Raw genomic sequence first — 27,074 nt, forward strand, 5'->3', positions numbered from 1 at the left:
TTCTAATTCATCTGTACCATGCAACCAAATAAAAAGGTACAAAAAAATTCAATGTTAGTAACAAACAAACAAAATAAAGCCAAAGCCATTGTTGGTTGAATCCTTTTCAGGACTAATGCATGTCATTTAATATTTAGAAAAAAAAAACTGCATAAAACATTTATGTCAGCCACATATTCTATTTGTGCCATAGAAATATTTCATTCACATATACTGATGTGAAGTATAACAATATTCTTAATAAAAATGCATTCTTAAGGTGGCTTAATAAACAGTGTTGTATACTATCAAACTGATTTCATTATTGCAAATGGAGCTAAGATTTCAGTAAAATATATAAAACACTCTGTAAAATAAAATGTTTCAAATGCATCTTCTTAGGTTGGTAAAATGCTCAACATATCAAATAAAATAATGACTATGGACAAGAGAGAGTAGGCCAAAAGAGGTCTAGAGCTTATTTACAAATATACATCAATATCTACAGGAATTCAGGGCTTAACACAGGCTGGATACACAAACACTCTACAGGCAGGTGCGCTGCCTAACTCATCATCACAATTACTGTTGGGATTCTATTGAGGGGTGGGGAATGGTGAGGCAGTGAAAAGATGCAGATATGAATATAAATGAGCCCCCCCCCCCTAATTTTTTTAAGCATGAACCATTCATCCCCACCATTTTCAAATGCATGAATTATTAGTAGGAAGTGTGGCACTGTAAATAATACATTTTAAAATTCATTTAACATCAGAAGCAAAAAGAAAACCTGATTCATAAAAATTAATTTGGTTTAAATTAACAAGTGCAATAAAGTTATTTAATCTAAATATTTCTTTTCTAAAACTCATGTACTTATCAGAAAATAAATACATTAGCAGAATGACAACCTAAATTTAAGTCTAAAGAATCCAAAATATTAATGCAGATCATAACAAACATTTAAAATAACATTAGAAGCACAATAAAAAAAAAATCTGTTCCAATTAATTAAAGCTTGGATATATGAACAGCGTCATATTATTTATATAGTTTTCAGCAGGTTTCTAGCTTATGTGAATTGATATCTACACATTTTGTTGGTATACTCATTTGTAAAACTCCAACATCTTCAAAGCTTTAAGAAAAGATGCAATAAAAACCAGTTAAAAAATTGACTTTACAAGAGGTAAATTTACCTACAAAAAGAATCTAGCTATTTTTATTTTATGTAAGTACACTAGATCTTTAAGCTATAAATCTCAATGACTAAATAACATCATAAGGCCGATGATTTCCATAAATTAACAAAATTTAATAAACTAGAAAAATTAAATTAAACTGATAGTTTATATAATTACACCCTCTATACACAGTGTACACATAAATTACCCAGTGAATGACACCAAAGATGTACACAGACTCCTTATATACAGTCACTCCGTCACACAAATACACAAGGAAATGAGAATGAAGCAATGATAAGTGGGTGAGGAACAAGTGTCATGAGTAGGTGTCGTCAACATGTGAACTGTTCTGTGAGCAAAAGTCTAGCTGGAGCCTGTCCGGGCTCATCACAATACTGTTCTGGCGACTCAGTCCCAACATGCCATCAAGAATTTCTGTGGAAAAATTTAAATTATTTTGATAACAACCAACTAGTAGCTTATCCTCTGTTTCAACATTATTGTATAAAGTTAATTAAACATGATATTTAAAAAAATGCTACTGATCTAATTTGATTAGTACAAGAGAGAGAAAATTTTATTCAAACGTAATTTGTATTTTCTAGTCATAATTAATTGAGGTATTATATGAACATAGTAAGTCAAATTATAAAAAGTATGCAATATTTTCTAGGAAAAATAGAAGTATTACAGGAAGTAATTTACTAAAAGTCAAACAGGATTTGACAAATATCAACTCTCTATCAGGGCAGTGTGGTAGGGTGGTAGAGCTTACAATTCTGTGCTTAAGTCTGTAAGACATCCATGAGTCCACCCAACTCTGATGGGTACCTGACTCAGGATGCTGGGCATAGCACTGACCACGCTATCCATCATATACCACAGTTTTTTGAAACTCTATCTTGGGCAATAATAGGTGGAGATAAACTCTATCACTTTGCATTAATCATATATGAAGCTGACCAATAATTTCCCTTGTACTACAAATAAGTCAATAAAACAAAAAGGATAATCCCCACTCACATGACTAAATTTGACAGGTAAAATTCTTAGTCATTTAGGACCTTAAGCTAGATGTGGACCCCACCCTTCATTTGAACACAAATCTACTGTGAATAATTTTATCAAAGAACAAAGTTTCAACTTACGTTTCCTGATCACTGGTAATGCCAGACATCTGTTCTGCCATTCCTGTGTTTTGGCAGTGAGGGAGCTGAAGTTGGTTGCTGAGCCTACAACCTCCTTGAACGTCTCAAAAAGTTTGGAGGTTATAGATGAAAACTTGCCGCTGGTTAAGGTGCTATAAATGTACAAACACTGGTTGGTCTAATCAACTGAATAAGTGTGGCGAGATGTAGCCACGAAAGATGGACATCTACAATTTTGAAATGGGTATAAGTCAACTGAATAAATGTCACCAGATGCAAACATGAAAGATGGATACCTACAATTTCAGAATGGGTATAATTAACTGAATAGGTGTGTCGCGATGTAGACACAAAAGATGGACACCTACAATTTCAAAATGAGTATAATTAACTGAATAGGTCTAAGTTTAAAGAGAAGCAGACTTCACAGTTAAAAAAGGATACAATAAAAAATTTGTTGGAGTGCTGGCAGTTCTCCATTCTCCAAGACTGGTAGAGGTCATCAAGTGTACTAGCTTCATAAGCCTCTTCCTTTAGACCAGTGGCAGGCAGATTTTCTTGGAAGGAACTGTAAAGAAGAACAACAACTGTTTTATGTACGTTCTTTTGATCATTGAAGAAACTAAGGATAGAGAGAATAGAAGAAAAGTTTATTCAGTGCCTGTTTTATCTTCAAATTAAGGCCTAAATCAAAATTTTGATTTACTTGTACATAATACAAGCAATTAGTTTCTAAAGTGGTAAAATTTGCTGTTATGCACAGCAAATGAAATTAACTTTTTCAGAAGAAAATAAATCTAAAATTATGTTATTTTTTTTTTCAAAAACTAGGACTGTATAAACTTTTACAGACCCTACTTTAATTATCATTAAAATGTTTATACTACAAGTTAAGACATTGGTTAAATTTATAAAATAAACCTTACTGCTACAGTACCTGAATATTATCAGAAAAATTTCAAAATATTAGTTAGTTAATTTCTTGGGTATACAATCAAATCAAGTAATTATAACAGATTATAAAATATAAATTGCGCATAGTAAACAATTAAAATTTATATATTTGTTATATTTCCATGAACTATCCTGTAATAAAAAAAATGTGGTAGTTAGAACACGAAACTGCAGAGAGCCATACATTCAAGATTCTTGTACACCAAATTTCATATATTTAGTGTACTTAGTCCAAATTTAGTATCATTTTCTAAAAAATTTTGGTTTCATCAAAAATACAAAAATAAAAACGGGTATGGGGAGTACAAAAAACAAGAAACTTAATGTATGGCACCACTCTGCAGTATTAGTTTTAGAAAGCAGATATAAATATATAAATATATAAGACACAGACATACATGCTAACCTTGTTTGTTTTTAGTTTACATCTTGGTTATTTTATAAATTTCTAGACAAATATAATGAAAAATCTATACCGAATATTGACCAGCTTAGAGTGTAGCGCTAAGTTGTAATCAACTAGGCACACAGATAGTTACCATGGGTCTACCAGATTACACTAAACTTCCTGCTCTGCATTATGGGAAGCAGAGGTTACGTGGCAGACAGGCTGAAAAAGCACACAGTTGAGTGGATGCATGGAGAGGGTGTCTTTGCCCAGCCCGCTCAACATCGAAACTTACTGAATTTCTGTGCTCAGACATTCTATCTGCCGCCGGAGTTCAGCTGCTTTGTTCCCTCGCTCCAAGTAACCGTCTTTCAGATGGTGAACATATTCAGCCGCTAAAAGAGGGAGACTGGTCAGAATAAGGGTCAAGTGCCCCTCTAATATGGGCACAGCTAACAAACTTAACAATATGGACCACGAGAAATGCATCCACGATATATCTTATCAATGTACACAAACACACAACAAAATGTAACAATAACAAGCATCCGAAACTTACCAAACACAAATGGTAATAAAATACTTAGCCTAATTACAAGAAATGGCAAAAAAACATACAGCAACTGTGCCACATTTTATGGGATTAGTGGGCTAAGCTCAAGCAACCCACTAACATAAAAACACGGATAGAACTTATCCGGGTTTAAAATACAAAAAACAAAACCTGTAAGGAAAATGAAACACAGTGCTGTAGCTTACCTCATGTCTGAAATAAAGAAGCTGACAAAAGAGTGACCGTAAAACACACCTTAAACATAGCAAATAACCAAGAAAACCTGTTTATTCTCACCTTTTGTTAATATGGTAGATTCACTGAGCTTTCCTTTGTCTCGCAGGGATGGGACGTATTCTTTAATATCATCCAGACATGTCTGATGTTTGAAAATACGAAAAAAGTTGCATTATGTATATAGAGTGAAATATATAAATTGATAATTGCATTATGTATATAGAGTGAAATATATAAATTGCTAATTGCATTATGTATATAGAGTGAAATATATAAATTGATAATTGCATTATGTATATAGAGTGAAATATATAAATTGATAATTGCATTATGTATATAGAGTGAAATATATAAATTGATAATTGCATTATGTATATCGAGTGAAATATATAAATTAATAATTCTCAAACTGAATAACACTATTAAAGGAAAAACGACAAGAAGCAGGATTACAAAAACAATAGTAATGAGAACTTGATATTACCTTGATTTTATCCCTACGTTTAATTTCCGCTCGCTTATGGGATGGTCTCTTGTGCCTTGGAATGGGATTGTTGCTCTTGGCGGCTGGCTTCTCCGCGCTGGCTTGACCAGAGACGCTGCTCGTGCTCATGCTCCCACTGCTCTCACTCCACGTGGGGGAGGCAGCCCGGGATATGTTCTGTGGGGTGACGCCGCCTGAGTGGGGTGGCGTAACATTTTCAGTAAGTTCCTGATAGTACATCTGATGTGAGTCATAGCCAAATATGGTCTGAGCATGCTGCTGCTCCACAGGCAGTGACACATTAATATCATGAGGTCTCTGAATATCTTCAAAGAAGAAGGAGGTGAGGTCACACGCTGCAAGCTGGGATAGGTGTGAGCTTTCATTTTCAACATGCATCTGGGCATCAGGAGCTACGGGGAGCTCGCTAAACGTTTGGAGGAATTGATCTATTTCCGTTGAAGAGATGCTCAGGTCGCCCAAATCGTAACTAAGGGAGGGCAACTGGAAAAGAAAGAAAAAAAAACAACTGATTAAATAGCAAATGATTTTTTAATTTAAATTTGGGATACTGAAAGGAAGGAAATAAAACATTTAAAGTTATTTACAAAGCTAATACACAAGTACATTAAGCATAAACTAATGCCAAGTCTGAAGTGAAAAGTTACATAATGAATTAAAGTTTATTGCATGAGTAAAAAAAAAAGCTTATGATATTACAAAAGTTCTATTTTATAAAAATTTTCAGTTTGTTTTATGCTGTTATTAAAATGTAGTCTAAATGTTATTAAGACATAATTAAGAGACAATCATTTCCTATTCACTTAAAGCTTGATTAAACTTTAATCATATGCCAAATCTGGATTAAATATAAGAGGACTATTAAAATTTAGCATGTATAGTTCTAGTCTGTGTCTAATAAACATGATAGTTAAAATAAAATTATTTAAAAAACAAAAAAGTTAAATAAGATAATATATTTGTACTGGCTGAATAAATTAATTTCTAGCAAGGGGAATAACAGCAGGAATACCATTATAATAAAAGTCTCATGGAAAACTGGTTAAGTCCCTTTGCAAAGCTTTGGCCTACTAATAAAACAAAACCTCCCGCGGAAAAAAAAATCAGATCCCAGAGTATGCTAAGGCTAGCTTAGGCTAAACTGCTACATTGACAGCTCGTGAGAGGTTCTTATCAGCAACACGGCAAACAATCGTGAACCCTTCGACGATTCTCATTGGCTACCGGACTCGCAACGTGATTGGCTGCCTGTAGTTAGCCGTCCGTCGTCTATAAAAGCTAGAGACGCCCACTATTTGGGTTTTGCAACATCGGTTATTCGACCGGAACGCGATTGTCGTTCTGTGAATAGAACTAATTAAATACGGCAATTATTTTGTAACTTCGTTTCATGAAATGAAAACAAGTGAGGCGTACTTGAGATCATGTATGATGTAAATAATAATATGGATTGCGGATGGCCACTCAGAAGGATCCGTCTCATGTAAAATACACGGCAAGAGAAGTGAGGTTACGGCACGACTTACTGAACTCGTCAAATAAAATAGCTCTCGACTGAAATAAACAAATGGATTGAAAAGCGTTCTTACCTCATCTCCCAACGATGTACCTCGGAAATTATCATATGTTGTTGCAAGCTGGGGGTCCTGGGGATCGGTACCCACAGCAATCATACCTTCACACTCGGTTTGGTACTCGTTAGTAAGAGAAAATTCCTGATAGACAGTCCGCCATGAACTACAAAATTTTTGGCGTGTCAAACCCTTTTATACGACATCCCACAATGCACTGCGCAAACCACTTCACAAGCACGAGGAAATCAATCGTAAATGAATGAATTAATTGAAATTATTTGCAAATAAAATTTTGTTCATACTTTTGCAAGGTTAGTTATATATTTTTTAATATAATATTTTTAGTTATGTAAACACGTTTTGAAGACTAATAACGAGGAAAATTTACTGCTGCTTTTTCATTGGCTGATACGTATGTAAACACGAGTAGGTTAGGCTAATCCACTGTCAACAATACTTTACTTTATGGCCGCGGGTTTGGTGAAAAGGTGGAGTGTAACTTGAACTTGAGGTTGAAAACAAAATTACTAAACATCGTTACCTACTCGAATCCCTCGCCAAAGTTAAAATTTGTCACTTCCAAATATGGTTAATTTCCCCCTTAAAAATAGGCCTATGTTCCGACAAATTATTTGTTTTCTAACCGAACAGTCTAACTTAAAAATGTGTATGGCACTTGGGGGGGGGGGGGGGGGGGGGGGGCGGGCTACTTAAGTTCGTAACTTCATTAACAATAAAAAAAAAATCACAAGGTCAGTGAGTATCAGTAAGCCTAGCACTGCAGTAGACTAGACACCCATACATTTATGGAGACTTATTTCATAGTCGGCATCTGTATTTTAATTATTTTTACACCACTTTTAATAAAATTATCCTAATAAAGAAAAACCACAAAATGTAAAAAGCACACCCGCATATCTACTTTTTGATGTACTTTTAAGGAAAGTATTAATTTTTTAATTTTACACTTAAATCTTATACTGTTATAGACATAACTATTGCCTTAATGAATTCAGCCAGACTGTTCAATTTTTTTTTAACTTTTCAATCCTAGACATTAAATAACTGTTGTCTATTTTACATTTGTTGTTGAAGTACCGGTACGCATAATTCTCCGTACGTTTAGGCTACTGCTATTTAGCCGTTAATTGTGAACATTTTATACGCATACGGCAATAATGTTGGATTATCAGTGACGAGATTAAAGTGCGTAATTTTTTATGCAAATTTATTCTCATCTTGGAATATCCCCCCCCCCCTGCCCCTAGAAATCCACCATTTAAATTTAAACACGAAAAGAATCTCGCTTTGTTCAAGGCCATCAAGTTCGACAACTCTTAGAATTTGGTCAGCAGATATACCGATAGGGTATTGAGTGCGCGCCGATTATGAACCGACCCAATTCACTAATTGGCTCGTGTGAACGCTGGCCATTTAAAATGACAAGCTAGCTGAAATAAAATGTGTTCAAAAGATCATTTATTTATTTATTTTTATAAGTATAACACACGCGTAAATAATTAAATCACATCGTTCTGAAGCAATCATTACTAAAGATGTAGGCCAAAATTTAATAATTGCAATCCCAACTTTATAAAAATATGTGTATACAATAAATTTAGCTAGTCTCATAATTATGAAAACGCCGACATAACAGTACAGTATCGCTTCCTGATTGTTTGTCTGTCGGGCCCCTGCTAAGAGCTACGGTTTTGGCGAGCATTGCTAGCGCTAAAAAATTAGCGACCAAAAATAGGCCTATATTGTTTTAACACGTTTACGATAACCAGAATATGAATGAGCTATTGTAAATCTAAATTTCAATAAGCTTAGCCACCGTAATATTAAAAAAAAACGGTTTCCGTATTAGTATGGGAGGTAGGGAAGGAGGGGGGGGGGGGGGGTATGAATGAAACATCTCTAAAAAAAATTAAAAAATTAATTTCTTCATTAAACCTTTTCGGCACGGGTTATTTTACTGAATATTGTCCCAACAAGTGCACCGGATTTTTGGATTCACTAATTGCAGTTTTCACAGAGACTTACTAATGATCATTTTAATAACAAACACTGTTCATTTTCATAGATTTACTACTGTATTTTCATAGATTTATTACTGGTCATTTCCATAGATTTTACCACAAATCATTTTCATAGTTTTACTACTGGTCATTTTCATAGACTCAGAGGCGTAGCGACCCTTCCCGGCGCCCGGGGACAAACTGTCGATTTGCACCCCCCCTCGAACTTTTCATTTGCACCCCCCCTCAAACTTTCGATTTGCACCCCCCCCCCCCTCGAACTTTTCATTTGCACCCCCCCCCCCCCCTCAAACTTTCGATTTGGCGCCCCCACTAAGGTCGGCGCCCGGGGACATATGTCCCCCGCCGCCCCCCCCCCCCCCCTCGCTACGCCTCTGCATAGATTTATTACTGATTATTTCCATATATTTACTACTGGTCATTTCCATAGATTTATTACTGGTCATTACATAGATTTATTATTGGTCATTTCCATAGATTTACTACTGGTTATTTCCATAGATTTACTACTGGTCATTTTGATATATTTACTACTGGTCATTTTGATATATTTACTACTGGTCATTTTGATATATTTACTACTGGTCATTTTGATATATTTACTACTGGTCATTTCCATAGATTTATTACTGGTCATTTCCATAGATTTACTACTGGTCATTTTGATATATTTACTACTGTTCATTTTGATATATTTACTACTGGTCATTTTGATATATTTACTACTGGTCATTTTGATATATTTACTACTGGTCATTTCCATAGATTTATTACTGGTCATTTTGATATATTTACTACTGGTCATTTTGATATATTTACTACTGGTCATTTCCATAGCTTTATTACTGGTCATTTTGATATATTTACTACTGGTCATTTTGATATATTTACTACTGGTCATTTTGATATATTTACTACTGGTCATTTCCATAGATTTATTACTGGTCATTTCCATTGATTTACTTTTTGTCTTAAACGGGTAGCCCCAGGCCCTGTCCGAGCACGACCCCGGGCCTTGAGCCAGCTTGACCAGTCAAGTACCGCAGCCAAGACGGCGCCGCTTCTCAAACGTCGGCAACACCGGCTAGCTGGTCGGACAGGACTTTGTTTGATAGTGGATTAGTCTGTCGCGATGTTTGAGTTAAGACGTTTGATTGGAGGCGGTCTTGTTTAAATTGTAATGGGTTTACCATGTTGCGATGATTGGGTATAGTTTTATCCACAATAGGAAAATCAGCCTCTATTTTAGGATATGACTGTACATGATTATGATGTAGGAGGCGGGGGCGGAGGCTATTTGTAGCTTTACTTGTCTAAAATGTTGAGTTTACGATGGCCATTTCATAGTTTTCATAGGCGGGTATCTAGCCTGAATAATTCGACTTCAACATAAAGTATGGCGTATTTAAAGTTAAAATACCCGTGCTCAACAAACATCTTTAGAATATGATCCATGTAATGTCCCGTATCATACTGCAACACTCACCGGTACCCACTATTATAAATTTATTTGTCATTATCACTATTTCATTGACACGGTAAATAGACCGACCATAACACACCCCCTTTATCAGATTTTCTGTTATCAGCGCATAACACGATAGGGGAAGAGAGTTTTAAAGTAAAATAAAAATTGTTATCTGCGTGTTTTTTTATGTGTCAAGAGGGTGATAGACCGTAGTTGAGGTACATTGTCATTGAGTGTAGGGATATTATAGTAGGCGATGGGAGGTTAAAAAACAGCGCCTGGTGATGTTGGACATTGAGATGTTAGTTGGCCTATACTACACGACCGGTTCATGGTCGCCACTTAGCTGGGCTCGATCTATAAATACATATAGGCTATATATATATATATATATATATATATATATATATATATATATATATATATATATATATATATATATATATATATTTCGAGAACTTCAGCTTCTATTGTTACTAAAACGCATTAAAAACGCAGGTTAAAATAAATAATGTATTTGCCACTAGGACGTTCACCTCAGACGATAAGATATTGCCCGTGCGGCTAAGACATTACTTATGTAGTTCACATTTCTAAAATACACAACTACACTAAGAATCCTTCTACACCCAACCATCCCCTCCCCCATCACCATCTACTCAACAGATGACCAACTCTCGTGATCACACGTCTTGACCGAGGGCTTCAGCTGATGTGTTTTTTTTTGTCTCACATCTCTGCAGGTTCGGGTCATTGGAACGATGCACGAGATAGACAATTGACGTCACCCGCAGCCGTCTTGACCAATTGACCCGTCAATCTATGGTCGCCAGGTATGTAAGAGGTAGACATTGGACTCTTCAAATCAAACAAACGCTGTCATTGGCTGAATCACGGTCATTCATTTAATTTTTTTTTTTTGACCATCACACTTTTAACCCCCCCCCCCCCCCGCACACTGCCTCTGGTTCTATTTTTCTATCGCTCATAAAATAAATAATTTAAAAAATGACCATCAACTTTCACCCCCCCCCCTTCCCTTATACTCAGTAACAGTGGCGTAGCGAGGTCGGGTGTCACCCGGTGCGGCACTTAATGGTGTCACCCCCCCAGAGGCGTAGCGACCCTTCCCGGGGACAAACTTTCAATTTTTTTATTTGCACCCCCCCCCCCCCCCCTCAAACTTTCGATTTGCACCCCCCCTTTCAATCTTTCGATTTGCACCCCCCCCCCCTCAAGTTTTTCTCTATATTTTTTTCTTTTTTGCCTTGGTGTCACCCCCTAAATTGTGTCACCCGGTGCGGTCCGCACCGCCCCCCCCCCCCTCGCTACGCCTCTGCTCAGTAATGTACCACTTGTTCTCTTCTTGTACTATAAATTAGTACATTTATCTTCCCGAACCCAAGAGTCGAGGCAAATGAGGGAGGGGGAGGGAGGCTGTTGAGATAGTGTCACGTGCCTAAAACGTGTAACAGCCAACGTATCTCATTTAGATGCCTATACTTCACACCAACACGGTGCATGCCAACACAAAAAAAAATTGTTGCTATCAAACTAGTAAACAACACAGGTCTGTGTTGGGCTATAAATAGCCTGGGCACGTGTGTGGATTAGTCAGTGGCCCTCACGTGTTGGTATGTATTGATTGCTGCGGCATATGCTCTCGTCTGGTTATGCAGTGGCCGTCTGCTTTCTTTAGCTATAGTGATGTTTCCCTTTGCCGTGTTTGTCGGCCTACTCACGCGTAAAGTCTGTCTTCACAGTGTTTATCTTATATGTCGTCCTAAAACATGTCTGTCTCATCCTCTTTGTCTTTATCAATTCCCTCCACATCAGTTTCTACTGCTTGCGCACACCCCAGATTTTATTTTCGGAATATTTAAATCCTAATGGCGACCAAACCTTATATAGAGACAACTTAATGAGTTACTTGTTAAATACTGAACCGGGGGGGGGGGGGGAAGACAAAAATAAACAGAAACCAACTTTCTTGTTCTATGTTGTGGTAGAAAGTTTGAATGCGTAAAAAATTAAGTTCATATATCGAGCTCGATTACTTATGACTTCTGACATCCAGCTTTTATAAGTATTTGACTTTCTCAATCCCACCCTGCTCTGATGAGTACCTGACTTTCTCAATTCTACCCAGCTCTAATGAGTACCTGACTTTCTCAATTCTACCCAGCTCTAATGAGTACCTGACTTTCTCAATTCTACCCAGCTCTGATGAGTACCTGACTTTCTCAATTCCACCCAGCTCTAATGAGTACCTGACTATCTCAATTCTACCCAGCTCTAATGAGTACCTGACTTTCTCAATTCTACCCAGCTCTAATGAGTACTTGACTTTCTCAATTCTACCCAACTCTGATGAGTACCTGACTTTCTCAATTCCACCCAGCTCTAATGAGTGCCTGACTTTCTCAATTCCACCCAGCTCTAATGAGTACCTGACTTTCTCAATTCTACCCAGCTCTGATGAGTACCTGACTTTCTCAATTCCACCCAGCTCTAATGAGTACCTGACTTTCTCAATTCCACCCAGCTCTAATGAGTACCTGACTTTCTCAATTCCACCCAGCTCTGATTGGAGTAATATTATTGTGCTCCATCGTTATTGTCCAATCAGTTTAAAGTTTAAACTCTCCGAATACCAAACAGTTGGCGTGGGACCAGTTATTAACCCCACTGATTTGTATAGAAATTCTAAATGAAAGCATCGTTATTTTCACAGATACAACGCTATCTTTTGCTGAGAAAAGCCATGAGGCCACAGGAACCCCTTTGATCAGTACAAAGGCCCCGGATGCTTAAGATCAGCAAAGCAAATTCCAAAAGAAGGGAACCAGTACAGAAATGTTTATTCCAATAACTAGCATGAGACCAGCTACTGATGATTTACTAATTATAACTTGATTATAATTTTTAAAATATTAATATCGGTGCTTTTTATTTTCTTATTTTTATTGCATCAATAAAAGCTGGTTCTTAAATAAATGAGGTTATTATTTTTTATTTTTCTAAAATGATTTGTCAAATAAGTTTTGCTTTGTCCTTTTTATGGGAATGATGAAAATGTTATATGTACTATAGTTGATTTGTAGCAAAAGATAATGGGCACGAATCTGTTGGCCACAAACACAGTTAATGGGAGTTGTGATTGTTGTGTTAATTAAGACGGAATTAATGAAGAATTACGGGATGCAATGAACTGGGTGGGGTGGTATTAACCAATAATGGGTATAAAAACAGTAGCCTACCTACAGAGAGCATTTTTCAACAAGGTTGGTGAGAGTATAGGACACTGCAACACCATTTTCTGCTTATTTTTCAGGATTGTGGATATTTGGAAAAGGCGTTTTGTGTGTCTTTGAAAGGGGCTTTTGTGGGTTTGTGCAAAGGGGCTTTGTGAGTCTGTTCATAGGGACTTTGTGAGTCTGTTGATAGAGACTTCGTGCGTCTGTGAAAAGGGACTTTGTGATTTTTTCCCTCTATAATTCAGGCGACATCCACTGGGTTGCAGTGCTGGGCTTTGAATACTCATGAAACACGATGAGCAGAAGAACTGGCGAATGTCAAGTTTAGCGTGGATGGCGAATGTCAACTTTAGCGTGGATGGCGAATGTCAAATTTAGCGTGGATGGCGAATGTCAAATTTAGCGTAGATGGCGAATGTCAAATTTAGCGTGTATGGCGAATGTCAAATTTAGCGTGGATGGCGAATGTCAAATTTAGCGTGTATGGCGAATGTCAAATTTAGCGTGGATGGCGAATGTCAAATTTAGCGTGGATGGCGAATGTCAAATTTAGCGTGGATGGCGAATGTCAAGTATAGCGTGGATGGCGAATGTCAAATTTAGCGTGGATGACTATTAATGACATAAATGCGTCGAATTCTGTTCAGTTTTGCATACCACGGCACTTTGAGCCAATCCGAATGCTACCCTGTTGTGCTACCTTGTTTGGTACCTTGTTTTGCTACCCGGTGTCACTGGTGACATCATACCAAAACCCCATCAGTGTCCTCACTACGTCACGGCCATTCAGAAGAAAAGGAATTAGATGAAAGCAAGCCGACAGGGTAGGTTGTTAGTCATGCATATGATAGACAACATTCTCTAAGTACGACACGTCAGCAGCCTCAAATTAGACGAAAAGTTCGAGAAATTTCTGGAGCACGAACGAGGGTGGATTATCCTGATATGGACTACATGGCTGATCCATTACTTTTGGCTTCTCATATTTATTATACATTCAAAGGAAACACATTAAAATAACCACACAGTAAAAGACGAAACTTTATGCAAAACTTCCTCGGAAATATTTTTTAACCAAGTTTATTTATACAACGGGAGGTAGAAGCGTGCCACTTAGTTTAACTTTGTTACCTCCCCTGTCACTCTTTCTTTTTCGAAGAAAACGGTCATCACAAAAAAAGAAGAAAGAAATAGGTTAGGTAATCTGTGTCCTTATTATAATTCATAAACCCCACCCCCCCCCCCCTCCAAAAAACAACAAAAAAAAATGATGAAATTTTTTCCCAAAGTTTTTTAAAACAAATAATAAAACAACCTGCAATATTTGTTCTTCAGAGATTAAAAAAACACCAAAACAACATAATTTTGATAACACAATCCTCTATAATCAGTACAGCTACTTGTTGCATTTAATTAATGACAATTATTAATTAAACCACGTTGGTAATTGTTTATTGTGTTTGTTTTAAGCAGTGGTACCAAACCACCTTAACAGCACGCAGTTAGACTTAAAAGAAAACAATCTGAGACATGCTAAAATTTGAGTGGACATTTGACGCGTTAATTAATTACTTGTTCATTACGTTGTGCACAGTTAATTTACTATAAGTTTTTTATTTAAAAGATCCATTTTATAATTATTTTTTTTAAACTATTTTGGAGTGGTAGTAAGAAAGCATATTTGAATTCTGATTTTTTTTTAACTGTTCATGATTTTAAAAAAAAATTCCTCTCTAGCCTTAATAACACATATTGAAACGATTATTCTGACCTCGTAACAAAGTAACGCTGTTCAGATAATCGACATATAGTTTTTAATAATAGTTTTTAATAACCCTAAATTTGTCAAATAGGAAAACGAAATGACTTAGATTTTAAAAGTATCAAACAGTGAAAAGCAAGTTTCAAAATGGACGCACCTCTGCAAGAAAAAATTGTTAAAATATATTAATTAAAACCTTTAAAAGGTGAAAACAAAAGAAAGAATTAAAGTTAAATAAAAAATGAATTGGAGCATCACAGACACTGAAGCGAAAAATCTTTTTTCTGAGATGTTTTGTGTGAAATTTTTAAATTCACAACATCCTTTTTTTTTTTTAAAGTTCGATAGAAATTTTTTTTGAAAACAAAAAAAAAAGCGAAGTAAACAGGATATTGAAAAATCTGATCCACGTTCATGTCTTTAAAAACTTAAATTAATTTTCATAAAAAATATAATTTAAAAAATTATAAACGAATATGACAATGGGAAATGTCTTTAAAAACTTAAATTAATTTTCATAAAAAATTTAATTAAAAAAATTATAAACGAATATGACAATGGGAAATAACTCTTGATAAAGAGAGATAACCTAAATAAAAGAATATGCTTTATTATGTTTACGTTTGTATTCAATAACACGAACTTTACTTTTGTGTTACATAAGCTGCTTCGAAAACTCCACAGAAATAAAATTAAACCCATAATTAAGGAAAGCTCGTAACTCAGCTACCCTCAACTAGCCGGCTATTTTACGCCAAAAAGAAAAAGAAAAAAAAAACAGGCTCCATCAGTTAATAACCAACAAAATCTCTCTATCAAGGGTGGGAACGATAGAAAAAAAAATTGCAAGTGATGCATTAAAAAGATTACCCTAAAGCCACATTAACCCAGCCTTGAGTTATTTTTCCAGCTTAAACCAGATCCATGGGTTCAACGAAATGCTGAATAATTACGCTTTCCTATCTAATATCCCAGGGCTAGAGTTCTTGCCTCCCCTTGTAACGACTTACGTCCCCTTCACTAGGTCAAACCACCAGCCCGTAAAGGACGCTCGGCTCACCTCTACGCTTCACTTTGACCTCTAGGCGTTTCGCGCAGAGGTGATGTTGATTTACATAAAAGTATACTTTTTTTTTTCAATAGAAAACCGTAACTGTTATTTTTTTTACCCACCCCCACGTTTTGTAAGTTGTATGTGTAAACTAGATACCACAATAAGAAAAAAAAAACACGTGACAGCTAAAGTTAAAAACAAATTTTGAAAAACATCCAGAAGGTCGATGGTAAAGAAAAAAAAAACTTGCACCAATCTTGTTTTGCAACTTGCCAGGACATTTTGCACGCAAGAAAGCTAAATATCAAAAGATAGAGCCTAAATAAGTAAGACAGATTGAAACATCTTTTGTAAACATTAAAAAATTTGTGTCTTAATTCTTTCACAGAACAGAAAAATGAATAAACAAAAATGGTAAACGCAAAGGATTTGTTTTTGTTTGTGCGTTTTAACACTTGCTGAACTTTTAATCATTTTTATTAAAATGATTAAATTAGTGGAGTTTAGAAACAGTGTGCAACAGTCTAATTTTATTTTAAAATTTGGGGTAAATACAACTTTGTGAGTTTGTTGTTTTAGGGTCTTTACTTTGTTTACATTTCTTCTTTACCAATTTATTGCTCTCAAATTATAATTCATCTGTTTCGATTGTCCTTTTATTCATTGGTCTATTTTGTAGAATTTTTTATAAAGGTAACGTGAGAATGTTTTTAAAAAATAGTTCAAGAATTTGTTTGTTACATGCGGTAACAACTTATTGAACTAATTATATATAAGTCATTGGTGGATAGAATTACCTCCAGGAGTTTAATTATATGTCTGTATAAGTTCCTGGGGTCGACCATGATATTGTTTCTCTGTTCTTCTTTTTTATTTCTTTTTACTCCATAAGAAACAACAAAGAAAGAATACATTTCATTTAGAATTTTTTTTTATTAATAATCTACTGTATCATGAACAAATTGTATTCACAATTGATTGAGACTACATTTCCTCAATACTTTATGGACAATAAATCTAGACAACACCCCATCAAATGATCAACGAAATATAAACTACATTTCCTGAATACTTAATGAACAAAAGACCTATACTACAACTCATCAACGAAATATAGACTACATTTCCTCAATACTTAATGAACAGAAAACCTAGACTACACCTCATCAACGAAACATAAACTACATTTCCTCAATACTTAATGAAAAGAAACCCCAGACTACAACTCACCAACGAAATATAAACTACATTTTATCAATATTTGATGAACAAAAGACCTATACTAGTATACTACACCTCATCAACAAGATCTAGACTACATTTTATCAATATTTGAGGAACAAAAGACCAGTACTCCACCTCATCAACAAAATCTAGACTACAATTCCTCAATACTGTATGAACAAAAGACCTATAATATAAATATAATATATATAATATATATAATATAAACTACATTTCAACAATACTTGATGAACAAAAGACCTATACTACAGCTCATCAACAAAATATAGACTACATTTCCTCGATATTTCATGAACAGAAAACCCAGCCTACATTAGCAAAATTTATCATTGCTTTCTCAGCAGAACTTCTTCAAGTTTTTTTGTCTTCCATTTTATACATTTTATTTCTATTGTGTAGGTTTCATCCAGTTCAATTCCATTATTTGTCTAGTAAACAATTACTGACTTAAATAGTCCATAATCTACGCATCTTGACGTACTACGCACGAATATAAAAGCGGCATTATTTTAAGGGCTCACGTTTTGTGAATCTTTCATTAAGTTTATATTTGCATTGGTCAACATGTGAGATTGTTAAGTAAGAACGCAGCGTTATCTTGTGTTCAGCGTATGAGTGTACAACTAAGCGTCTGATTGAAAGACACAATCTTGCACACATTAATTGTAGTCATGGGATATTACCAACAGTAGGATAATTCAATTCATTGGATATTACCGACAATAGGATAATTCAAGTAATGGGATATTACCAACAGTAGGATAATTCAAGCAATGGGATATTACCAACAGTAGGATAATTCAAGTAATGGGATATTACCGACAGTAGGATAATTCAAGTAATGGGATTTTACCAACAGTAGGATAATTCAAGTAATTGGATATTACCGACAGTAAGATAATTCAAGTAATGGGATATTACCGATAGTGGGATAATTCAACTCATGTTATATTACGGAGAGTGGGATAATTGGGATAATTCAACTAATGGGATAATACGGTAAGTGCGATGATGAGATTTCTACTTACATAAGGATTCTAAAGCGTTCTACTAAAGGCTTTCGGATCATTAGTATGATAAATTGACGAGGATTATAAAAGCAATTTGGTGACACAATTAGCATTTGTTACATTCAAGATGTGTTATACGTACACATTCGGAACTTTATATTCTTGATTTGTTCGCTCAGACCAAAAATTTACCCGATCTGTTTTACGCTTGAATCAATGTGTATTGATTCAAGTTCACTTAATGGTTCATCATCAGTCTGATAAGAACATGAATAACTGAAGAAAATAGTTCGTGCTTTGTCAAAAAGCAAGACTAAATTGGATCTTGATCCACAACAATGGAATTTTCTGGAAGATCGTATTAATATTACTGAACATCCTAAGAGCTAGCAACAGTCTAAGATCATGAACTCGACGATGGAATCTTCTAGAAGCGGGTTTCAACGTTATCCTACATTTAAAGTTCCAGCAACTGTCTAAGATTGGAAACCCCGAGAATCAGATCCTCCAGAAAACGATTTCCACATGACTTTACATCCAAAGGACCAGTCTTCTTCTTCTTCTTCGTTCTTAATTATTAGTGTTGAAGGGGATCGAGATTTATCTGCCAGTGGGTTTGAACTCGAGACTTTGTTCGAATTTATCAACCATGAGCTTTTTGCCGACTCGACCACGCCTCCATCACAATTAAGCGTTACGTGTCAACTGGTTATGCGCCATTGAGGCCATTGACTCCGATGTCAGCCTGCTTTTCTTTTTGGATTTGCTTCCATAGCCTTTGTCCAAACTAGAACAAACTACAAGGCAGCAGTTGTTTAATTTTGGAGTTGTCTCTCCTAGAAGAGTGGCTGTCCCCAGCTAACGAACCTCATCTGCCGAACTCGAGACTCGTCGAATTCGAGACTTTTCGGTTTAGCAACCATGAGCTTTACCGACACGACCACGCCGACCCCAAAGGACCAGTAACAACTGGAGCCTATTTTTCATAACATAAATTGTTTATATACATAACCGATACTGGGGGACAGTTGATCCTTAAGAATGGTGATTATGTGTACACTCACTGAAAGTCTAAAACCACTGACTGTCTCCGACCAAATGTCCAAAGCCCAAAATTTGGGTTGTGTGAGAATATTCGATTACATTTTTTAGTGATCAGCAAAAATGGCGAACTAACACCGAGAAATAAGAGGGACTGGGGAATATTTATTTAAAAAAAAACGTTGTGAGGGTCAGTGAAAATTAGAGGTCAGCCGGATGTAGATGAAAAATCTTGAGAAAACAAAACGAAAAACAAAATGTTATGCCTGCAATGAGCCTTGTATGGACATACACTGACCAGCTTGTAAGACTTATGTTTTCGATCATGTGGAGATTGTATATTCTAGTTTTAGTCTCTCTAATACCTTATTGAATAGTAAAGTTTCCTTTCAAACCTGACGGTCTATGGTGCAAGTGAAGTAGAGTTCACTTATTTATGTGACCTTGGCATATGAAGGTATAGTGTGGTCAGCACTATGCCCAGCCGCCTTTACTTTCCCTAACGTTAGTTAGGTACGCATCAGAGCTGGGTCGACTCAGGGACGGTCTACTGACTTAAACCAGGATTCGAACTCTAGACTTACGGGTTAGCAGTCCAGCTGACGTCTAGTTTATTGTGATTGTTTATTTACCAAGGGGTCAGTGTGATTGGTATAGGAAAGAGCGCGGTTGCTAACCAGAAAACTGCCGAGTTCGAACCCCCGGGCAGAGGAGGCTCGTTAGCTGGGGACAGCAACCCATCTAGGAGAGATAACTAAAATCAAACTGGGAGTGGTGCCCCTTAGGCACTGGGGTTACCGATTGTGGTTTTATTTCGGCAGCTCCTGCGACATAGCTGATGCCAAGTTGTATTGCCTCTTTCTTGGGAACATCAGCTGTGTGGGGAGGGAAGGAGGAGGGGCTGACACATTGGACAACATCTATCTCTTCTTAACTTACTGACCAAGACTTGCACCTTGAATTCCAAGACGCAATTATCCAATCGTCTATAAGACTATGGAGCCAATTATTATATTTCAATTCTGCTTCTTTGTGTGGAGTTCAAATCTATTGCACATATTTTGACAACTAAGGTTTTCCCTAAGGGATTGTCTAAATCACCCAGCAAAATTTGCTTTCATAAAAGACCTGAGTATTAAATCCTCAGCGGTAAGTACTTGAGTTTTTCTTTTTTTTTTAACTTTAAGCATGGCATATAGCTTGTGCAGAATATTTTGATATGATTTTTTAAAAAATTATTGTAAATTGATGGAAAATTGTAATACTTCAACACTATCTCTATTGGCTAAGTGGTTACACGTCTGACTGGATGCATGGAGGGTGAGGCGATTTGGTGCCGCGTGGAATGGTAGGTTCGGATCCCGATGAGTTACTAACTGCTCTGTCTTTACTCGGACTATATCCTGTACCTCTGTCTACCCTTGGCGTTGAAATATCACTTTCTGTTTACATTGTTATTTCTATACAACCAACATACTCCCACGATGCAAGGCGCAGCTTCGCCTGGTGGTTTTATATCTAAGGTTTAGTTTCTAACGCACACCAGTGGCGTAGCCAGGATCGTCTCAAGGGGGGGGGGTTCCAATTTTTACCCGGGGACAAACTTTCGATTTGCACCCCTCTCAGACTTTTGATTTGAACCCCCCTCAAACTTTCGATTTGCACCCCCCCCCCTCATACTTTATATGTATACCGAGGGGTCTATGTGGGGGGGGGGGGGGTTATGACCCCCCCCCCCCTAACCCCCCCTGCCTACGCCACTGATGCACACCGTCTACAGCTGTACCTCAACACCTACAATTTTATCAAAGCCAGAATTAAGCTTGTTTACTATCATATTTCAGAGCAATGTTTTTGATTACTTATTTTTAATTACATTCACTATAAACAGAATTATTAACGAAGCGAGATTAAACGGTGTGGTCTAGTGGTAGTGAGTCTCGAATCCGGGTTCAAATTAGTGCAACGTTCCTGAGTCAACCCAGCTCTGATGGGTACCCAACCTCTTTATGGAAAACAACGACATATTGTTGACCACACTGTCCCTTCATATGCCGAGGTCTCTGATGCAGATGAACTCTACTTCATCTGCCCCTTGTGTCTTGGGCACGCACGAGAAATGATGAGATCAAACTAAAGCAAAGCAGAGGGTGGAATATGCAATGAAACGTTTTTATGGTTCGTCTACGTGTGGCGAAAAAACAAGTTGCGTGGAAGATAAAATTAGATTTTAAAAATGAAATGTCCTCTAAAATATCTGGGGTGCAATTCAGTGACCCGTAAAGGTCGAACGATTTCACCTTTCTGGGGTTCAACTAGGGTCGCGTTAACCTGGAAGGCGTTGAAGGTAAAAAAAAAAAATGAGTTGTTTTACGCATGACCTAGATTGTTGTATTGCGGGCGGGGAGAGGGGTAGGCGTGGGGGGGCTTCAACAGGCGTTGCTCATATAAATACACATTGCATGTTTACAGATGACGACAGAGTGGCGTGGGGGGGGGATATTTTATAGTTTCTGCTCGTATTACACAATAGCTGTGGGGTAAAAGGAGATGGGGTGGGGATTCGGCTGCTCAGAGGGGGAAATATAACACACGATTTAACATAATGTTCTACTTGGGTAACTTCAACAAAACACGTTTACGTAGATTTATCTACATCGTTTCAGTCCCCTCCCTCCGTTCCGCCCCCCCCCCCCACCCCACTTCAAACCGGGCCGGGTTCCATTAGGGATACATCAGTGATCTACTTTAGGCACATCAAAGCTGGTCATGTGACGTCATGGATTACCACGTGAGATGAAAGCTGGTCATGTGACTAGGACCCACGATCAGTCAACATTTTTGTTTTGTTAAAGTTAAATGTACAGGGATTTTTAAATTTATTTTTTTATCAATTTTTTTTCAAGACAAAAGAAAAATGGACAAGTGAAAAACAAAACACACCAGGAGCTCATGGCAGATATCGACTCAACACAAACAAAAAAATCACAACTTCGCAATGTAGTACCTAAAAGATGATGATCATTCACCTGCATACAGTGTTTCTTCCAGGCATCTCTTCGCGGGTACTCAGCCCCCCCCCCCCCCCCGGCCGAACGATATAAAATTTATATAGAAAATATATACTTTTAACAGTGTCAGCTCCTCTTCCCCCCCCCCCCCCCCCGAAAATTTAATTTCAAGTGTCGTCCCCCCCCCTCCCCCTCGTAGAAAAATGTCTTGAAGAAACACTGCCTATATATCATCTTAACTAACTATGTACTAAATTGGTGGAGGTAGTTGAAGCGGGTTTATTAAATTATTTCTTCGTCTTTTTCGTTCTTAATTGTAGTGGTTGTAGAAGATTTCATCCTACACAATTAAGTATTGCGTGTTAACCTGTTACGCGCCATTTTGACCGTTGACTCCAATTTCAGCCTGCTTTTCTTTTTGGATTTGTTTCCATCTCTTTTGACCATCCAAAAAAAAAAAAAAAAAAACTATAGGGCAGCAGTTGTTTGATTTTGGAGTTGTCTCACCTAGAAGAGTGGCTGTCCCGAGCTAACGAACCTCATCTGCCCGAGAGCCATTGTTTGATTTCTGAATTTTCTCTTTTAGAAGAGCTGCTGTCTCAAGTTATCGAGCCTCATCTGCCCCGGAATCTTAAAAACAATTTGCGGATGAAACACTAAAGGCTATATGACAGGATGTAATAAGAACATGACATCATTATTTACATTACAGCTCCAATCGTTAGATAAAATACAAGAAGTGAACAAATGTTCCAATTTAAATTAGAAGACCCGGCTGTCGAAGGGGGATTATTTTCAGGTAGGGTGGATACACCTATCACATCAATCACAATTCATTATCTACAACAGGAAAGACATTGGAGGCTTCCCACTCCCCTTCTCCATTCCCTTCATCCACAAAGGAATATCATAATACTTAATTAAATATTGTAACTTACTTTTTATTGCGACTTTTGAAAACGGTGTTACATTATTTCGGTATAGAAATGAACATTTAAATATATTTTTTTAAATTGTACAATTTCTTATTAAGGCGGTACAATGAAATAGAATGTTATATAATTCAATTATTTAGTCACATTATTTTCTGTGAGGAGTTGTTAATGTAGATTTTTACTCCAACGATTGTTTAATAAACAAGGGTTAAAATTACCAAGTATTTTTTCGTCGACTGTGGTTGAAATTTTATCAACTATTTAAAAATAAAAGTATATTTAAATTTTCTTGAATATTAAATTATATGTAAAGAATGCATGGACTTGCACACCTTAGTGATAATGCTCATAATTTTTGCACAGATAAATATAACGTTCATCCGATACGGTTCTATTTGATCTCAAAAAGTAGATCTCAATACAAAGCTAAACGAGTCTTTTCAAAATGGCTACTTCTACATCTATTTAGTTTTAACATTTTTATAAAATATTTCAATTTTTTCCGAGTATACTTCTTGGTATTTGTTATCAATAGGAGTGAATACATAAGTATAAGGCCTACGTATTGAAATCTCTCGTCAAATTAAAAAAAAAACGGAGACGTAATATTAGGTGTTTTTATTTATTTAAAAAAAAAAATTGCTAAGCATTTTTATTATATTTTACACAACTTCACAAAAATCAATGCTTTTTGCCGAGTAACGTTAAGCCTTTCAAGGTCAATTACACGAGTAAGCATGCGTGGGCAGATTCATAATTAAATTTCTGTTTTCTAAAAAAACATGATAAATTGCAAATGTTTTTGTGGTAGTTTTTTTTAACTAAATTTTTCTCAATTTCCCTGCTTATTTACGATAGAAAGAAACTATTTAAAAATAAAAAGAAAGAAATGGACAGGCAGGTGCAGCATTAAACATGTTCAGTTCATTTATTTCTTTAGTTTTCCAAAATAGAGTAGGAACCTTTCGACAACAACTATTTATCCCAACAGTAGGATAATACAATAGTGAGGCGGTGGGATAATTCAAAGTATGGGATACTACAGACATCGGGGATAATTCAACTTATGGGATATTACGAACAGTGGGGATAATTCAACGTATAGGATACTATGGACACTAAGATAATTAAACTGATGGGATATTACGGACCGAGGAGATGATGAGATTTGTATGGACAGGGGAGATAATGAGATCTATACGGACAGAGGAGATAATGAAATTTGTATGGACAGAGGAGATAATGAGATTTCTACGGACAGGGGAGATAATGAGATTTCTAAGGACGGGAGATCATGAGATCTATACGGACAGAGGCGATAATGAGATTTCTACGGACAGGGGAGATATTAAGATTTGTATGGACAGGGGAGATAATGAGATTTCTAGGGACAGGGGAGATAATGAGATTTCTACGGACAGGGGGATATTAAGGCGTTATTCAACAGGTTTTAGGATCATTAGCAATATAGATTGACGAGAGCTATTCGGTGACACAATCAGTGGTTTAGTCAATTTGGTGACACATTCAGTGATTGGGTGAATCTGTAACACAATCAGTGGTTCAGTCAATGTGGTGACACAATCAGTGATTGGGTGAATCTGTTAACACAATCAGTGGTTCAATCAATGTGGTGATACAGTCAATAATGCTGTATGTTACAGGCAGTGATACGTTCAAAATGGTGATACACTTGATGAATCAGTTCGATAAATGAATGGAAACGTTTTGACTTTCAGCTGATAATACAGTTGATTGGGTTACATAATTCGTGCAATCATAATGACTTTGTGACATCAATCAGAGTCAAGTACAGGAAAAAGGAATAGACGGTGAATATACGTTATTGTTGTGACTGTTATTAGTAAGGGGACGGAGAGACTTAGCGAGCTATACCCCTAACCCGCAAGCCGCAAGTTTGAATCCGGGTTCAAGTCAGTAATCGGTACCTGAGTTCACCCAGTTCTGATGGGTACTTAACTCACGTTAAGGAAAAGTAAAGTCAACTGAGTATAATGCTGACCACACTTTCCCTTCATATGCCAAGGTCACAGAAACAGGTGAACTCTGCTTCTCTTGACACTTAGACCGTCAGGTTTGGAAGGTGAGTTTACTATTGTTATTAGTTAGTGTAATCGCTAAAGTTTTCCAAATAAACCGGGAGTGATCTCCCCTAAACTTTCTCGAATATTCTTAAATAACACTACGGGGATGGCTACTCAAGATATAGACACGACTTTTAATCAGTTTTTATATACTTAAACTTTTTAAAAACAGAATAGAATCTCGTAGAAAAAAGAATAGCGCACCTAGTGAACGCCAAACAATTTGTGTATAATAGTACGCAATATTATTAGTACTTTATAAATTCATATGCATTTTTTGAGAAATCGGAAATAGCGTAAATTACTACTACCCCCGAACGAAATGAAATTTATATAATTTATATAGAAAATATATACTTTTAACAGTGTCCGCCCCCCCACCCCCCGAAAATTTCAAGCGCCCCCCCACCCCCCCCCCCCCCCCGGAGAAAAAAGTCTGGAACAAACACTGACGGAAAGTACTCATATTTTGACTAAAGGCAGAGAATTAGATATTTTAATTATATGTAAAATTTCGATTATCTATCTGAAACAGTACTCAAGTTATAGGCTGTAGAAAAATTGAAAGTAGAATAAGTTCCACTTCCGGTTATGGGAAATCACTGAAAAATTGATACAAATTTTATATTATACTTATGTATCAAATTTCATCAACCTAGCTGTAACGGTACTTAAATTATCGTTTTTTACAGACACACACACACACATACGGACAAAATTGCAAAACTATGTTGTTTCGACTCAGGGAGGTGTAAAACGTCGAGATTACAATACTTTCTCTATACTTCGTATACGAGAAAGTAAAAAAAAAATGTATGGTGTTACTCAAGACAGTTACTTCCCATTTGAATATTAAAGCGAACAAGAAAAGTAATCTATATTTTTGTTCCAATTAAATTTTATACTTTATTTTAGTAATGTTTAGCAAAATGCGGATTGTTATTTCCTATGTTGTTTAACAAGCTTCTGTGCATCTTTATTAATTTGTAGTATTTTATATTTCATATTATTTATATATATATATTATACTTTCATTTTTAGAAAACTATTAACTTTAAATAATGTAAGCTTTATTTTGTAGACATGCAAAACTTTAGATTAAGCAAATATGGTGCAACAGCACATTACCAGTATAATTCTTTCGTACACAAAATAAAAGTATGCTTCATTCGATCTAGATCTAAAAAAAAAAAAAAAAAAAAAAAAAATATACAAAATAAATCTGGCACAGGAGGCACATTGATCAGCAAGGAGGTCCTTCCATGACACTGGTCGGCAACCTTTGGCCCGCGAGCCACATGCGGCTCCCTTGATGTCCATAAGCGGCTCTCCAGCTCCTTGCACAAATATTATTAGCTACATAATTTCATTTTTACTGGACGGTGGGGTACGAGTTTACCCTGCGTTCAGTGGGATGGAAGATAGGCCTGGAGAGAACCAAATGACAAACCGATATCCAAGCCAGTTAGTCGGAGTTTGCCGTGCTGAGGCCTGCCTGGCTAATGGGAGACACCTCCTGAGCCGGTGGTGTCAGTAATGAAAAAAAAGTCAACAGCTTCGAAAGTGGATTGGGATAGTCCTAGAATTATATTATTTGATTACTAATTTTATTATTCTGG

At 36.4% G+C, this 27,074-nt stretch overlaps 1 protein-coding gene and 1 long non-coding RNA gene across 5 annotated transcripts; one reads left to right on the forward strand and one right to left on the reverse strand.

The window, feature by feature from the left end:
- Positions 1–96: 96 nt before the first annotated feature.
- LOC131945219 (MLX-interacting protein) lies at positions 97–15,945 on the reverse strand. 3 transcript variants are annotated; one of them, XM_059306256.1, is made up of 7 exons: positions 15,925–15,945; positions 4,931–5,434; positions 4,507–4,588; positions 3,952–4,051; positions 2,759–2,882; positions 2,315–2,447; positions 97–1,601 (listed from the first exon to the last, which is right to left on the reverse strand). In XM_059306256.1, the coding sequence occupies exons 2-7, from the start codon at positions 5,327–5,329 to the stop codon at positions 1,483–1,485; spliced, it is 957 nt and encodes a 318-aa protein (XP_059162239.1). In that variant the 5' UTR covers positions 5,330–5,434; positions 15,925–15,945; the 3' UTR covers positions 97–1,482. The 3 variants fall into 3 exon arrangements, with proteins under 3 accessions (XP_059162239.1, XP_059162237.1, XP_059162238.1); XM_059306254.1 differs by lacking the exon at positions 15,925–15,945 and adding an exon at positions 6,541–6,756; XM_059306255.1 differs by lacking the exon at positions 15,925–15,945 and adding an exon at positions 5,964–6,106.
- On the forward strand, positions 6,708–12,994 carry LOC131945221 (uncharacterized). 2 transcript variants are annotated; one of them, XR_009387122.1, is made up of 3 exons: positions 6,708–6,836; positions 10,779–10,868; positions 12,770–12,994. It is a non-coding gene; the product is annotated as an uncharacterized LOC131945221 (long non-coding RNA). The 2 variants fall into 2 exon arrangements; XR_009387123.1 differs by having other exon boundaries at positions 6,720–6,836; positions 10,702–10,868.
- Positions 15,946–27,074: the final 11,129 nt, after the last annotated feature.

Source organism: Physella acuta, unplaced genomic scaffold (genome assembly GCF_028476545.2).
Source record: "Physella acuta isolate Inbredline_101_S28 unplaced genomic scaffold, ASM2847654v3 ptg000532l, whole genome shotgun sequence".
Taxonomy (NCBI): domain Eukaryota; kingdom Metazoa; phylum Mollusca; class Gastropoda; family Physidae; genus Physella; species Physella acuta.

What these genes read in the sequence shown, in the direction of transcription:
- LOC131945219 (XM_059306254.1), bottom strand. Translation starts at nt 6,624, where the DNA reads ATGATTGCTGTGGGTACCGATCCCCAGGACCCCCAGCTTGCAACAACA. An exon ending in GTACATCGTTGGGAGATGAG is followed by an intron (nt 5,435 to 6,540) that starts GTAAGAACGCTT and finishes TTTCTTTTCCAG; the next exon opens with TTGCCCTCCCTTAGTTACGA. An exon ending in ATCTACCATATTAACAAAAG is followed by an intron (nt 4,052 to 4,506) that starts GTGAGAATAAAC and finishes TCCCTCTTTTAG; the next exon opens with CGGCTGAATATGTTCACCAT.